This window comes from Nicotiana tabacum, chromosome 21 (genome assembly GCF_000715075.1).
Source record: "Nicotiana tabacum cultivar K326 chromosome 21, ASM71507v2, whole genome shotgun sequence".
NCBI lineage: Eukaryota > Viridiplantae > Streptophyta > Magnoliopsida > Solanales > Solanaceae > Nicotiana > Nicotiana tabacum.
Window position 1 is genome coordinate 62,429,726 of NC_134100.1, and position 16,798 is coordinate 62,446,523.

General features: G+C 40.2%; 1 protein-coding gene across 1 annotated transcript; it reads right to left on the reverse strand.

Annotated features, from left to right (window-relative positions):
* Positions 1-2,518: 2,518 nt before the first annotated feature.
* On the reverse strand, positions 2,519-3,136 carry LOC107820592 (uncharacterized). Its single transcript, XM_016646906.2, has one exon. The coding sequence runs from the start codon at positions 3,134-3,136 to the stop codon at positions 2,519-2,521; it is 618 nt and encodes a 205-aa protein (XP_016502392.2).
* Between the last annotated feature and the right edge of the window lie 13,662 nt (positions 3,137-16,798).

The window sequence follows — 16,798 nt, forward strand, 5'->3', positions numbered from 1 at the left end:
AGCTCGAGTCACAAATATTCACTCTAAAGTTAATATGACCGAGACATAATTCAAGGCAAATTACATGCAGAAATATGGATTTTTAGCCAAACATCACCACCCCACACTTAAGCTCTTGCTAGTCCTCGAGCAACCTAAAACCTTGCTAACCAAACAATGGAACGCAAGACATCATACAACAGAGGAACATTTGGCAATTCAAAACAATACACCTATGAGCATGGTTGATACCAACAATTAAGCCATTGCATACACATTCATACCTTTCCCAACTTTCACATGCCTGAATATTAGTGAACAATTTAAAAAACTCAAACAACCTGCCCATAACCACCCAACATCAAAGACAGACTCGTCGCCAATAAGCACTCTCAACTTGTGTACTCACCCAACAAAAGATATGTAATAACGTCACCTATCCGTCATGGGATCATGTGCCTCACCAAATAATAAGAGAGTATTTCGTCCACACATTCAAATATGCATTCGAATAAAATTTAAGGACATCACATACATGAATAAAGAACCACTAACTCTCACATAGAAATTCATGTGCATCCCACGATTGTACCATATGCTTGCCCATAGTGTATAACTCCACTAATCTAAGCTCGCAAAGTCTAGGATCAATTAGGTTTTTACGGGTTGTAATGGAGGCTGAGGGACGGGTAGGATATATTTTGGTATAGTGACTAACCCTCCTAATCACTTACTACATTTAATTTTCAAGTACACACTCTTCATGAGCAACTCGAGCCATGCCATGAAACCATACACAATTTAGCCCTTTCTCTTTAAACATATCTATATACTTACTAGCCCGAATTAAGATGAATAGGAGATATATTTTCTATTTTTCATTGTTTTTCTCCTTTTGTATTTTCTTTGCATTTTTTTTTCAACACTCTCCGTAAATTTAAGTGTGCCCGGCTAATGATCTTTCAAAACATATTTGCACCCTTTGACCTTTCTATGGTTCCACTCAAAAGCTACCCCAACTTTTACCTTATTCTTCTAGCGACTTAAGTGCTTTGGGAGGCAAAGGCTCAACGATGTTCAACTAAGAACAAAATAGGATTCAACTTATAATGTGGGTGCCAAAGATAAGGTTTATAGGATCAATTGGGCTATCTACGGATAATTTTATTTATGGTGGAATAATATCTCAATGAACGATAAAAAAAAAACCTATATTATCTCCTAGACTTACAAGACTTAATTATTTCGCTTCGACTAACACACGAGGCAAGTTCTAGACTAACACAAGATAACACAAAATACAATCAAGACCTCATATCACACAATGCATATTATCCATTCAGGACGGTTTCATTCCAACTCTCAAGTCAAAGCAAGTAATCACATAGTCAGAAGTATTAAGCAATAAAGCACTACGTGAACAACGAGTCAAGAAACTGAGAGAAGGCATCATAAACAGGCTGTTCAGTTTATCTATGGCATAAGTTTTCGTCAAAACATGTTAGGAAGGTAAATTTCATGCTAAGTCCTAACTATGCTAGCATCAAACAAGTCAAAAGGCACATAAGAACAATCAAGTCTTCTTCCTTTTATTTCCTAAAAAAGATAAAAATACTCAGTTCAAGATACATCCTTAGAAAAGAACTGATGCCCAAAGAAAAACCAAGGGGAATTATTACCTACCTCCGACTACTAAAAAGAAGAAAAATATTTTTGAATTTTTCATTGGACCTTAATCCTTCAAGAAAGCTGTCCAAGAGATACCATCGTCGGGAAAAGTCCAAAATTTTTTTGATGTTTTTGAATTTTTGAGTTTATTTGATTTTTTTTATTTTTTCGATAAAAGCTACTAAAACTAGTACTCAAATATTACACTACCAATTCTACTAAATAGCAAATGAAAATAAGAAGCTAAAAATTAAAAATAAGAAGTTAAATGTTAATACAACTATACTGCTATAATCTGACATTCCCCCACCCCATACTTAAAAGAGTATAGTGTCCCAATGCACTAATAAAGAAAAAATAACGAGGGTGGACAAGAAATTCCCTGAAAGGACAATGGCCGAAGCAATATCAGCTCACGGGATACTAAGACTTCTCCCATGCATGGTCCATTGTGGGAGCACCCCACACTTAGTCCCAACCATCTAACTTGCTTTTGCACATCTTATCGCCTTTCTTCTTACGCTCATAATACTACAAAAATAAATACTACATAATACTAGAAGAATAAAATAAACGAAAATAAATTAAAAAAGTAGTAAAGTTGGGCTGCCTCCCAACAGGTGCCTGATTTATAGTCGCGGCACGACTTGAACCACTTGCTCAAGCTGGACGGTTTTATCTCCTCCTCTTTCTATGGAGTTTTGCCTTCTTGTGCGCTCTAGGAGGATCTCCTATTTCCTTTATGACCCTTTTCTCTGTTACATTTACGCATTCATCTCGCAACACAAGTTTTCTAACTCCATTTTCTTTTCCACGCCACTAGGCTCCACATAAAGACCTTTCTCTATCAACTTCGATTCTACAACCGAGATCATACACAAATCCTCATATGCTTGGGAAGTTTAAGCACCTTGTACACATTAAAAGTGACTTCCTCATCATGTACTCTCATCTTCAACTTTCCTTCCCTCACATCTATAATTGCTCCACCAGTAGCTAGGAATGGTCGCCCAAAAATAATATGCACTTCTTTATTTGCCATGTATTCAAGTATAATGAAGTCTGTGGGAAAGATGAACCTCCCCACACGTACTAGCACATCTTCAATAATCCCTTTTGGCACTGCCAACGACCTATCCGCTAGCTGTAGAGTTATAATTGTGGGCCTGGGTGCTCCCAAGTCGAGCTGCTTGAACACTAATAGTGGCATCAAATTAATGCTCGCTCCCAAATCGCACAAGGCTCTACCAACCTCGTGTTTCCCAATGGCCAATGGAATTGTAAAATAACCAGGATCTTTCAACTTAGGCGGGAGCTTACTCTGTAATCTAGCACTACAGTCCTCAGTAAGTGCAACTCTTTCAAACTCGACATGTCTTCTCTTGTTAGTCACAATATCTCTAAGATACTTTGCATATTTGGGTACTTCTTGCAATACTTCCACAAAAGGAAGATTCACACGCACCTGGCTCAAGATATCTAAAAACATTTTGTACTTGGAATCAACTTTTGTTTTCTGCAACCTTTGAGGAAAAGGAGGTGGTGGACTTACCTCTCTCTCTTGCCCATGTTCATTATCTTTCTTTTTAGTTCTGCCTTAGGTTGAGGTATTAATCTTTCAAAAACCTCTTTAGGCACATAAGTTTTAGGTGGCACCTCCTCCAATGCTCTCCAACTTCTTAGATTGATTGCTGGCACTTATTCAATGGGATTCCTCTCAGTATCACTAGGGAGTGCTCCAGTAGGTCGGGTTCTTTGTTGTGTAGCCAACTGCCCAACCCGCCTCTCTAAATTTTGAAAATCAGTCCTCAGCTGGTTGTCAATTAACAGCTTTCTCAACATATCATTGGTTCTTTCTTTTACCTGTTGTGGTGGCTTTTGGGGATGATTGTAGTTTCTTTGGGTACTGTATTGATTTTTAGTAGCCTGATTTCCACCCCATGAGAAGTTCATGTGATTCCTCTAGTTCGGATTATAAGTGTTCCCATATTGTGCATTTTGGTTCATTTGACCTCTATTTTGTTGCCCCACATAATAGATGGATACAGGATTCGTGGGACATATGTCACTCGTGTGACCTTCACCACATAATTCGGAAAAAGTAGACATCTGTTGCACATGTTTCATCTAATGCGCTTGGTGCATTATCATTTTATTCATCCGATTTGCTAATTTCGCTATATCTACCCTCATGGCTGAGAAATCATCAAGCTCAATTACACCTTCTGCCTTATGTTTAAGTGCTCTTCGTGGTTCCCCCCATCTCCTTGCCAATTATTATACTTACTAGTGAAATTGTTTACCAAGATCTGGATTTCACTATACGGCCTTTCCATGCAACTACCCCCACAAGCTGAGTCAAGATTCATCTTTGATGTCTCATCCAACCCATCAACAAAAGTGTGACCCAATACCTCATCAGTCTAACAATGATATGGGCAGTCTCTGAATAGCTTCTTGTGTCTTTCCCAAGCTTGACGAAGAGTCTCGCCATCTCATTGTTGAAACCAAAGAATCTGGCTCCTCATCGACTTTGTCTTCTTAGTAGGAACAAACTTGATTAAGAATTTTTATGCTAGATCATCCCAAGTGTGGATCGAGTTTACGGGGTCCTTCTTCTACCATTCTTTGGCTTCCCCCAATAGTGAAAAGGGAAACAATGCTAGTCTGACATAGTCCTTGGAAACGTTCAGATAATTATAAGTATCCGTAATTTCCAGAAAGTTCTGAATGTGCCGCTGTGGATCTTCATGAGATAGACCCACATACTGCCCCGTGGACTGAATCAACTATACCATGTACTGTTTGAGCTCAAAGTGACCCTTGATATCGTGCTTCACAATAGCCTTAGTCATATTAGCAAAATTAGGCCTCGTGACCTCTATAACTGATCTCTCTTCATTACCTTCCATCTCTAGTGGTTGAGGTTGAACTACGATGTCCAATTCTCCTTCTGTTCTAGTTCTAGCTTCGACTTCCCTTCTTAACCTGCAAAGTGTTCGTTCTATTTTCGGATCAAGAGGAAGGAGGTTGTTCGCGCTTCTACTCCTCCGCATTCAAGAGAAGAGCATGTGTTAACACAAATAAAGAAAACTAAAAATTAAAACTTGAACAAATAACGAGCAAAAGCTTAACTCAGACAAGTAGCTAATTTCTTTGTCCCCGGCAACGACACCAAAAACTTGTTGGTTCCCTAAGTACACGCAATTATACATGGCCGTCAAGTAATAAAGTGACTCGAAAGTCGGATATCAAACCCACAAAGACTTAGAGTAACTATTAACTAAGCAAACTAAGATCAATTTACTGTCCAAGATAATAAAAATTAACAAGAACACAGAAGTTTGTTGTGGGATTTCACTCAGAGGAGATGAAGATTCCAGGGTTGTGGTCGATTTATCAATCCTACTAAGTTCAATAATCACACTTGTTAATTCAAATTATCTATGGTTGCTAATTTACTAGATCATTTATATGAACAACATGTTCCCACAATACTACTCGCCTATCCATAATATGTCAATCCTATATTCCTATGGTATTGAGTCTATCATGAACGAATATAATAAGACATTTAACTAAGCAAGACTGCTAGGTATATTCCTATCCTAACCGCAAAATTGTTCCCCGAGCCACGAGTTCAGACACAAGCTCTCTTTAATTCTACTCTAATCTAAACACGATTTTCCCAAGTATAACAGATAGTAGGGTGAATTGGTAGCTACAACAATTCACGAGTTAAAATTAGAATTAAAGAAACAACCACAAGATGATAATCCGAATTAACAAAGATGTAATTCAGATAACCCATTCGAGTACGAGTCCAACCATACTAGTTATTTTTGCGGCCCATTATGCGACTGCAGAACCGTCATAGAGTGGACCATGTGAAGCTTAATTTTGAGGGCTATTCGTCAGCCAATTATGCGTCCGCGAAACTATTTCATGGGCCGCACTTCCAGAAGAACCAGTATGAGGATTTTCTTGAGTGAGGTTTCTCGTTCTATTTGGTAGCTACAGAACTGATATGCGGACCACAAATCTACCGTAATATGGGCCAGGGCAACCTAGATTTTGAGGAAGATTTCGTGGTACCTTCCGCAAACCTCAGACCTGCTCTATAGTGCATTTTGCGACCACAAATTTGGTTTAGAGGGTTCATTTTGTGTATTTTATAACCCGACCCTATTTTTATTAAAAGCCATTGTGGGTCATTTAGGAATGCATCTGATGGCATTTTTGAGATAGGAGAGAGCTAGATAGAGAGAGAAGGTGAAGCTTACACTCCTACAATTCCAATTGTTGATCAAACCTTGGGAATTCAGGAGGGGCTCACGAGTCTTCTATCATAGAGGTACGACCTTACCCCAACTCACATGCAATGTCCTTCTATGCATCTATGAGTATGATTGTATTATTTTGGGGGTTTATAGGATGGTGATCAAAAGCCTAGCCCTCTATTTCAAATTTGGGGGTGTAAGGAGAATGTGGGTTGTAGTTCTTGATTTGGAGGTGTGTCGTTGGTCATGCATGAATCGATAGAGGTGTCTTGGAAGTTGTTGAATTATCCGAGATGAATTGTTGGTTGATTTTGGCTTTGGGGTGAAGGAATTCTATGAGAAACACTTGTAGTCAATTTGCACGCCTAGTGTTTGATGAACTGCCTAAATGAGCTGAACCTCTAAACCCCTTCCTAATTATAGTTTAATTTTGTTATATTTCTATAGATTGAAATCACTGATATTTTTGGCTATACTCTTTTCGTAGAATCGAATTCCTCGAACTTCTCGTAAACTTTGATTATGATTTGATCAAGTTCCTATTTACTTCATTAATGTCTTCTTCTATGGTTAGCTGGTCCAGATCCCTATAATTTGTTTCATGTTCCAATTGTATAATGCCATGCTCCTCTTTTATGCTTATCCCCAATGTGTTTTGAATTCTTACATTATGAGCCAAAGATATGATTGTTTCTCAATGTTTCAAATATCCTTAATTGTTTTAAGATGATCCATGAAAGGTAATGAACAAATGAAAGTATGAATTGTGAAATGCGACCCTCATGCCAAGAATGATGATTTACATATGAGGCCAAGAGTGCCACTGAAAATGAAAGGAAGTGTGAAAGGCTATGAAAAGTATATGATCTTTTATATGATAAATGTCTTTTGGGAGTATTGTTAGGTCACCGAGGAAGGCTGGGTTAATAATGCTCAAGCCCTAAACTACATGTGTCGCTGTAGGGATTGATTGGGGGACAAGTTCCCATTATATTATATTGAGATTATTCCCCTTGATTGGAATGATTTGATAGCTAGAACAGATCATGTCGATCCACACGACATTGTGGTGAGACAGCTTAGCCGACCGCGCGGAGATCAGATGCCACGCTGCGCACATGGTGGTGTTGTGTTTCTATGTCAATCCTCATACTTTGGGGTGACATGGCTTAGCCGGTCAGGCAGTGATCAGACACCATGACACGGTCATGGTGGTTTGACAGTACTAAGGATCTCCCAACCAAAAATGAATATAGTTGCTTGAAGTTTTACTTTTTTTTAACTTGACATTTAAATATGATTGGTATGCTCATTGTTTCCATGTTTCTCTCCTCAAGTTGGCATTCTATTCCATGAGAGGGTATTTAGCTTTACATAGTAGTACTATTCTAAATGTACTAATGTCCCTTTTGTTAGGGATGCTGTATATTTAATTGATGCATGTGGTTCCCTAGCAGGCGGCACCGATCATTGCTTGCAGTACACCCTCTACTCGGCGGATTTTTGTGACCCCTATTCTACTTCGGGGCCTTATGTCACTTGATATTGTACATTGTGTTTTGAGGTGTCACCGGCACTTTCATACTACTCTTCTATTCCATTTATAGGCTTTGTAGACACAGTGTGGGTTGGGTTTTGGTTTGGGGAAGTAGACTATAAATGTTGTAGTTATCGGATGTTCCAATGTTTAACATGAATGTGTAATCTTTTGGAAATTGTAAATGAAGCCCCCTTTTTGTAATAAAAGATGATGTTTCATACTTTATCCTCTTCATATATATATCGCTTATTATTGATTCTCAAATGATTCTTGGGTAAAGTTGGGTAGAAGGCAGCTAGTAGTCTTGCTCGACTAGGATATCTCGATTGAGCGTCGGTTGCGCTCCCCAGGGTCAAGGCGTGACGAACAAGCACCAAGAGAATCAAGGGTGCCTACACTCATATGGCCCAAGGTTACATGGGTAATCACCTGAATCCGGAGGGATAGATCCATAATCCAATCGTTGATTATTTTTTAAATAATGACCACTAATAAACTGTTATGGCGTGTAACCCGATCCAAATCATAACATTATCAGTCTAATAATCAGTACCAATATCGGCTCAAGTGCTTGTACATCCAAAATCCTCATCTTTTCTCAATAACTGCTTTCCACTCATGCATGTGTGTAGAAAACGATAAAATAAAGGGGCACAAGACATGATAATAAAAATGCGGAATAAAAAGCTTAAATGTTGTAAGGCCGCATAAAATTTTACCTAAAACCCTGGGATTCAGACTTTTTAGGTTGAACAGTGCGTTGGAGAGTTGAAGAAAAGATTTTGGAAGTACAGGGCATTTCTGCTGTCCATTTTGCGATCGCAGAACCGATATGCGGACCGCATATTTTTCGCAGACTGAAGCAAAAATGTGGGCAAAAATTTTGGACCATTATGGGGCCGCATAATCATTTCACGAGCCACACTCATCGCAAATCCAACACAAAAATTTCCGGAGGGAAGTTCTGCGGCGCATTGTGCGACCCAAGAATAGGTCTGCGGACCACAGACCGGTATCAGAGTGAGGCAGGAGTTCGACCTACCCTTCCTCAGTGGCTAAACGATACTCCCAAAGCAATTATTATTAAAAGTATTTACCACTCATTTCATATTCTTTTATATGTCATTCATTTTATTGGTACCATTGGCCATAAGACAATATCATTCTTGGCACGTTGGCCATACTTCATAATTCATGATCACTATTCCACTTTCAAACATTAACACGGATTGTCAACAACAAACATTTCTATTCAAGACTTTAAGCACACATTTGAGTAATTTAGGGACTTAGGAACATGTGATTTCTTATACAATTGGGTGTGATCACGTTCATTTGGGCTTGACTTGAAGTCACAACATTTTACTACATACTCATACTTCAAACACGTTCCCGAAGAATAACACAATATGATAAGAAACATTCCGGAACACATTTTGAACATATTCATATATATATATATATATATATATATATATATATATATATATAGATCATCCGACACCAAACGTATTTAGGAAAGTCAATTCATAATGGATAACTCGGGACTTATGCGGTACACATATCAGTTCTGCGACCGCAGAATGGACCGCATAAATGTCCTGTATTTCCAAAATTTTTCTTTAACTCCCCAACGCACTGTTCAACCCAAAAAGTCCGATACAATCGCCAACACATAAGCCTGCTTCGGCACCACAAAACCCCGGGTTTTAGGTAAAATTTTACGGGGCCTTACAATTGTGTAAGAAATCTCAATGTGTTTAATATTATTATTTGCTCAATATGTGGACTTAAAGTCTTAAAAAAATTCTATGTTGTTGATGATCTGTGATAATGTTTGAAAGAGAAAGAGATGAATATGAAATATGAAATACGGCCAACGTGCCAAGAGTGACATTAGTGTAATGGCCATCAATGCCAATGAGCTGAATGATGTATAAAATATAATGAAATGAGTTGTAAATCCTTAAAATAAATAAACACCTTGGGAGTATCGTTAGTCACTATGTAAGGATAGGTTAAAATAACCAAACCTCGAAACTACAAGTGCCGGTGTAGAGTGAATTGTTATTGTACCCCTTTATTGGGAAGAGATTATTGTGATGAGAATATTCCCTTTTATTGGGATGCGATGATTTCTAGAGAGGATGATGTTGATCCACACGGCATTGTGGTGAGACGGCCTAGCCGTTCGGGCTGTGATCAGATGACATGCCGCACACGTGGTGGTTATTGTGCTTGAGATTATGATTGATATAATGATTGGGACTGAGATAATGATTGTGATTGTGGTTGATGTCTTTGGGTGAGATGGCTAGCCGATCGGGACGTGATTGGACTTCGTGCTAAAATCACTGCGGCATATCGGTGCTAAGATCTCCAAACTTAAAATATGGAAATTTACTTTAAAACTTGTCTTGCTCCTAATTTGATGTTTTGGTATTGTTTGAGGCTCCCATTGATTTTATGATTGTCCTTCCTTGTGTTATCATTCATTCTCTTGAGAGGGTGTTTAGTTATTCATACTATTACTATTCCATATGTACTAACATCCCTTTTGCCGGGTGCGCTGCATCGTTAATGGATGCAGGTGGTTCCGCAGCAGGTGGCAGTGGTCATTGATAGCAGTATACCCTCTTCTCAGCAGATTTGGTGAGCCCCACTTCATTCGGGGTCATGTATATTTTGTTTCACGTGTATTAGGTTTTGAGGTATAACTGGGTCCTTGTTGCCAGCGTTATCATTGTATTTTGTGTCCGCAGAGGCTCCGTTGACACAATGTGGGTTGTATATGGGTGTTGGGAAACTCAAACTATCCTTGTTGTATTTGAATCACTTGTGCACTTTAACTATGATTGTTTATGTATTTTGATACTATAAAATGAAGCGATTAATGGTAATGGAATTGGCATTGTTCACTAAATCCACTTAATGTTTAATTAATGAAATAAATGTATCTTCTCTTTATTCATGGGCAAGTTGGGTAGAAGGAAATGTAAAGGCTTGCTTGACCGAGGTATCTTGGTTGAGCGTCGGAAGCGCTCCCCAAGGTCGGGGCGTGACAAACTTGGTATTATAGCCTAAGGTTTTAAAGTTTCCTAGGATGTCTCAGAGCCGTTTCTAGTAGAGTCCTTCTAATCGGTGTGTTGTCGACCACATCTAACACCCTTCTTTGATGTTCTAGAATCGTGCGATAAAGCTGATTGTAAGATTGTTCCTCCTCTAATCCATGTATTGCTATAATTATCAGTACATGGCACCTAGGAAGAAAACAAGAACTGGCCAAGGAGCCAATGCCACCCCAGGAGTGGTAGTTGATCCTTTACTTGATGATGCGGGTGAACACCCGAGGGGTGAAAATATTCCCCCGACTACTACACTGCCTGATTCCACTACACCTGATCAGACCGCACCAGTTCCTGCACTTACTGAGGGTGCAATGATCCGTCCAACCGATACTTAAGTTCTACCTCCAACCCCAGCTTCCGATCATGATGTTTCTGAGGAGGATCTTAGGAGAGCCACACATATGTTGGTTCAAATAGTGGCTTCTTAGGCCCAGAGATCAAATCTTGTGCCTACTTCTTCTAGTTAGCCAGGGGAATCTATTAGTTCCAGGGTGAACAAGTTTCTTCAGTTACGTCCTCTAGTGTTCACGGGTACAAATCCCGAGGATGACCCCCGGGACTTTATTGATGAGATGCACACGACTCTTTGAGTTATGCGTGCTACTGAGATAGAAGTATTTGAGTTGGCTTCCTACTACATGAAAGAGGTGGCATATTCTTGGTTTGAATCATGGGAGGAGTCCCGTGAGGAGGGGAGCCCTCCGGCGAGGTGGAATGAGTTCACTGATGCTTTTGTTGATCATTTCTTTCCTATCGAGACTAAGGCAGCATGTGCCGCTGAGTTTGAGAGCTTAAGGCAAGGTAGCTTGAGTGTGTGGGAGTACCATATGTGATTCACGCTTGTCCATGTATGTTGTATACATGTTGCCCACTATGGAGGCGAGAGTGTGCCGGTTTGTGCAAGGCCTTAGCCCCTTGATTATTAATGAGGCCGCTACAGCTGCCTTGAATTCTGATATGAACCATGGGAAGATGGTGGCATTTTCTCAAGCTATAGAGAACCGTAAATTGAAGAATAGGATGAACCGAGAGAGTAGCAGCAAGGCCCAGTCCACGGGCAATCTTGGAGGTTCTTTGGGCGGTGGTGATGGTAGGTCAGCATTCTGGAGAGGGTCATTAGGGCCATCCCAGTCTTTTGCTCAGTATTCCGTCAGTGCAACACCGTCGGGGCCCAGTCAGTAACAACGAAGACTTTATAGGCCCGATCAGGGAAACATGAGATCCTACCAGCAGGGTCGGCCTGGTGGGAGATTCCAGCAGCAGTAGAGGCCCCCATGCCCTAGGTGTAGAAATATGCACTTGGGAGTCTGCTACATGGACCTACCCATATGCTATTGGTGCGGATTGAGGTCTCACATTCAGAGGGATTGTCGTTCGTCCCGCCAGGGTGCGGGTAGGGGTACGGCACAGCCAGCCAGTTCTTCAGCTACTACATCCGCAACACCTCCTCCAACTCGAGGCACTCTAGCACGCACAGGGCTTGGTTCAGCTAGGTATGGTACACAGAGTTCGGGAGGACCCATCCATTTCTATGCTATGCAGGGTCTCCAGAGTTTAGATGTGTCTCCAGATGTTGTCACAAGTATATTGACTATGCAATCTCATGATGTATATGCACTTATTGATCCCGGTTCCACTATGTCCTATGTCACTCCCTATGTTGCTATGGAATTTGGGATAGTACCGGAACAACTTCATGAGTCATTCTCTGTATCTACTTCGGTTGGCGAGTCTATTATGGCCGCATAGGTTTATAGGGATTGTGTTGTCACGGTGCGTGGTCGGGACACCATGTCCGATCTTATTGAATTGGGGATGGTTGATTTTGATGAAATATTGGGGATGAATTAACTTTATTCATGTTTTGCCAAGCTTGACTATTGAACCAGAACCGTTGGGTTTGAATTTCCAAATGAGTCAGTGATTGAATGGAAGGGGGATGATGTGGTGCCTAAGGGTAGGTTTACCTTAAGGCCACAAAGATGATTAACAAGAGGTGTATTTACCATTTTGTCCGGGTTACGGACACCTATGTTGAGGCACCTACACTTGAGTGTGTGCCGGTTTTGAATGAATTTCTGGAGGTCTTTTCGGATGATCTCCCTGGGATCGCACCAGACAGGGAGATTGATTTTGAGATTGATGTGATGCCAGGCATGCAGCCTATATCTATTCCACCCTACAGAATTGAACCGATAGAATTGAAGGAGTTACAGGAACAATTGAAGGATTTGTTAGAGAAAGGTTTCATTCGTCCGAGTGTGTCGCCTTGGGGTGCACTGGTTCTATTTGTAAGAAAGAAAGATGGGTCGCTAAGAATCTGTATTGACTATCGACAGCTCAACAAGGTTACAATATAAAATAAGTACCAACTTCCAAGGATAGATGACTTATTTGATCAATTGAAGGGTGCTAAGTACTTCTCTAAGATTGATTTAAGTTTCGGGTATCACCAATTGAAGATCAGGGAGCAGGATATTCAGAAAACAACTTTCAGGACCCCGTATGTGCACTTTGAATTCCTGGTAATGTTTTTTGGGCAAGCGAATTCCCCCGTAGCTTTCATGGATCTTCCAAATCGAGTCTTCAAGCTTTACTTGAATCCTTCGTGATAGTGTTTATTGATGATATCCTTGTATATTCGCGAAGTCAAGAGGGCCATGTCGACCATCTCATGGCAGTTCTATAGATCCTATATCAGCACCAATTATAGGCAAAGTTTTCGAAATGTGAATTTTTGCTTGAATCTATCACGTTCTTGGGTCATGTTGTCTCTAGAGAAGGAATTAAGGTTGATCCTCAAAAGATTGCAGCTGTGAAGAATTGGCCTAGACCTACTACCCCAACTGAGATTCACAGTTTCTGGGCTTAGCTGGATATTACGGGAAGTATGTGTAAGGTTTGCAGCGGTGGTCTTTGTGTTGAAGATTTGGTGTTATTATTTATATGGGGTCCATGTGGATATATTCACGGACCATAAGAGCCGTCAATATATTTTCAAACAGAAGAAATTGAATTTGCGGCAGAGAAGATGTCTTGAGTTACTCAAGGATTATGACATCGATATCATATATCAAATAGGGAAGACTAATGTTGTGGTGGATGCTCTTAGCCAGAAATCTATGGATAGTTTGGATCACTTGGAGGGATATCAAAGGCCGTTGGCCAAGGAGGTTCATCGGGTGGCTAGTTTCGGAGTTCGTCTTGCAGACTCTAGTGAAGGAGGGGTGATCGTGCCAAATAAGGATGAATCGTCCCTTGTGGTGGAAGTCAAGGAGATGTAATACAGCGATCCATTATTAGTACAATTGAAGGAGGGCATTCATAAACACAAGACCATGGCCTTTTCTCTTAGCGTGGATGATGGTACACTAAGGTACCAAGGGAGACTATGTGTTCCAAATGTAGATGGTCTCCGGGAAAGAATTATGACCGAGGCTCACACTTCTAGGTATTTCGTGCACCCGGGCTCTACAAAGATGTATCATGATCTTAGGGAAGTCTAATGGTGGAATGATATAAAGAGGAATATAGCGGACTTTTTGGCAAGATGTCCAGATTGTCAACAAGCAAAGTTCGAGCACCAAAGACTCGGTAGGTTGGCATAGAACATAGAAATTCCAATGTGGAAGTGGGAGATGATCAATATGGACTTTGTAGTGGGACTACCTCGCACGCCTCATAAGTTCGACTCGATTTGGGTGATTGTGGACCGACTCACAAAATCTGTATACTTCTTACCTGTTAAGGCTATCGACACAGCAGAACAGTATGCTCAGTTGTATATCTAGGAAATAGTCAGGTTGCATGGCACTCTAGTTTCTACTCAGATCGAGGGGCACAGTTCACGGCTAATTTTTGGAAACAATTTAGCAAGATTTGGGTACTCAGATGAATCTTAGTACAACCTTTCACCTGCAGACTAAAAGGAAGGCAGAGAAGACTATTCAGACTCTAGAGGATATGGTGCACGATTGTGTTCTTGATTTCAAGGGTAGCGAGATGATCATTGCCGCTCATAGAGTTTTCCTACAACAGTTATCATGCTAGCATTCATATGGAACCATTCGAGGCTTTATATGGTAGGGGATGTAGATATCCCATTGGTTGGTTCGAGATTGGGGAAGCACAGTTGATAGGGCCAAACCTCATGCATCAGGCTATGGAAAAGGTTAAGATCATTACAAAATGGTTAAAAACTGTTTAGAGTCGTCAGAAGTCCTATTCAGATGTTTGTCGTAGGGATTTGGAGTTCAAACAATATGATAGGGTATTATTGAATGTTTCCCCTATGAATGGTATAATGCGGTTCTGTAAGAAAAGGAAATTGAGTCTGAGGTATGTCGTACCGTACAGAATCATTCAGAGGATTTGTCAGATGGCTTACATGATAGAACTACCTCCAGAGATGTCTTTAATGCACTCGGTGTTTCATGTATCCATGTTGAAGTAGGTGGTTGGAGATCTATCACTTATTGTTCCGGTTGAGACTATTGAGGTTAATGAAGAACTGACTTATGAAGAAATTCTAGTTGCCATTCTTGATAGGAAAGTCCGTAAGCTGAGAAATAAGGAAATTGCCTCTGTGAAAGTACTATGGCAGAACCAGCAGGATGAAGAGACCACCTGGGAGGCCGAGGAAGAAATGAAGAAGAAATACCCTCATTTGTTTGAATAACCATGTATTCATAAAGTTGCGTTCTATGAAAATGCTAAGCGTTTACCTTCTATGAATTATGTATCATTTGTACAGTTGATGTTAAAGGTGTTTCTTTTTGGTGATATATTGCTCGTAAGGCTACAGTTTCGGTTATTTTTATGTTATTTTGCATCATTGGTTCATGTATATGATGTTAGGGTTGGTTTATGGGATTCTTTGACAGGTGGATAGGCCCAGTTACAGGGGAAACTCTGGCAAACATTTTGGAAATTTGGGGAGTTATAGTAGTTGAGTCACATTGGTTTCCAATGGCGAATTTTGGCCCTCGTTCGAGGATGAATAATCTTAAGCGTGGGAGGATGTAAGGCCTCGTAAAATTTTACCAAAAACCCAGGGTTTCATGGTGCCGAAGTGGACTTATGTGTTGGTGATAATAGATTCTTTGTGGCGAGAAAGCTCACCGCGGTTCGGAATTTTTGGTTGAACAATGCGTTGGGGAGTTGATCCAACTCATAGTAGATCCAACACAAAACCTTTTGGAGGGAAATTCTATGGCGCATTATGCGACTGTAAAATAGGCATGCGGACCGCATACCAGTCGCAGAGTGAGGAAAGAGTGCGCAGTTCCAGAGGGCCATTATGCGGTCCATTTTGCGGACCGTAGAAATGTTATGCGGTCCATTTTGCATACCACAGAAGTGTTATGCGGTCCATTTTGACCTGACCCTATTTCGATATATTGAAGCAAAGGGCCACTTTTGAAGCACAAATCTTATATTTCTAGAGAGAGGGATTACCATAGAGTGAGAGGGGAAGTTTATAAGCTTATTGATCATTAACTCTTGCTCCATGATGAAGAATTCACAAGAAAATTCACTAGGTCTTCATCCTAGAGGTAAGATTCTACTCCCTAGCCCTCAATTTCGTGATTTTACTGAAAATAGATAATGAGAAAAGCAATTTTTGGGTGTGAGAGTTGTCCATTATGCATGCATGTACTATCAAGGGTTGGGGGAAGATGTTGAGCTAAATTGGGTAGTCTTTGGGTAGTGGGATGGAGGAATCCACCATAGGAGGACCTTGAAATCATAATACCCACCTAGTGTTTGATAAAATACTCAAATGAGCTAGAACCATAAACTCTCTCCTAATTTATGTTCAATTTAGCTATATTTCTAAATAGATCAAAGAGTCTAAGAAATCCGGAACATTGTAGTAATTTAAAAAGCTCAAGGCGAGATATGTTGGCCAAACTCATCTTTTAGAATTGAACCCCACAATATCCTTGTAAGTCCCGAGTTGTTCATTATGAATTGATTATTTTGAATAAGCCTTGTGTCAAAAGATATACGTTCACTATGTATTCCAATGTTCTTGTTATGTTATATTCTATTTGAAAATGTGCTCAAAGCATGGGTTGCATATCCAAATGTTATATCTTTAAGTCGTGATTCAAATGAAGGCTATTATGCCAAATTGTGTAAGAAATCTTAATGTGTTTAACATTCTTATTTGCTCAATACATGGACTTAAAGTCTTGAAT

What these genes read in the sequence shown, in the direction of transcription:
- LOC107820592 (XM_016646906.2), bottom strand. Translation starts at nt 3,136, where the DNA reads ATGTTTTTAGATATCTTGAGCCAGGTGCGTGTGAATCTTCCTTTTGTG.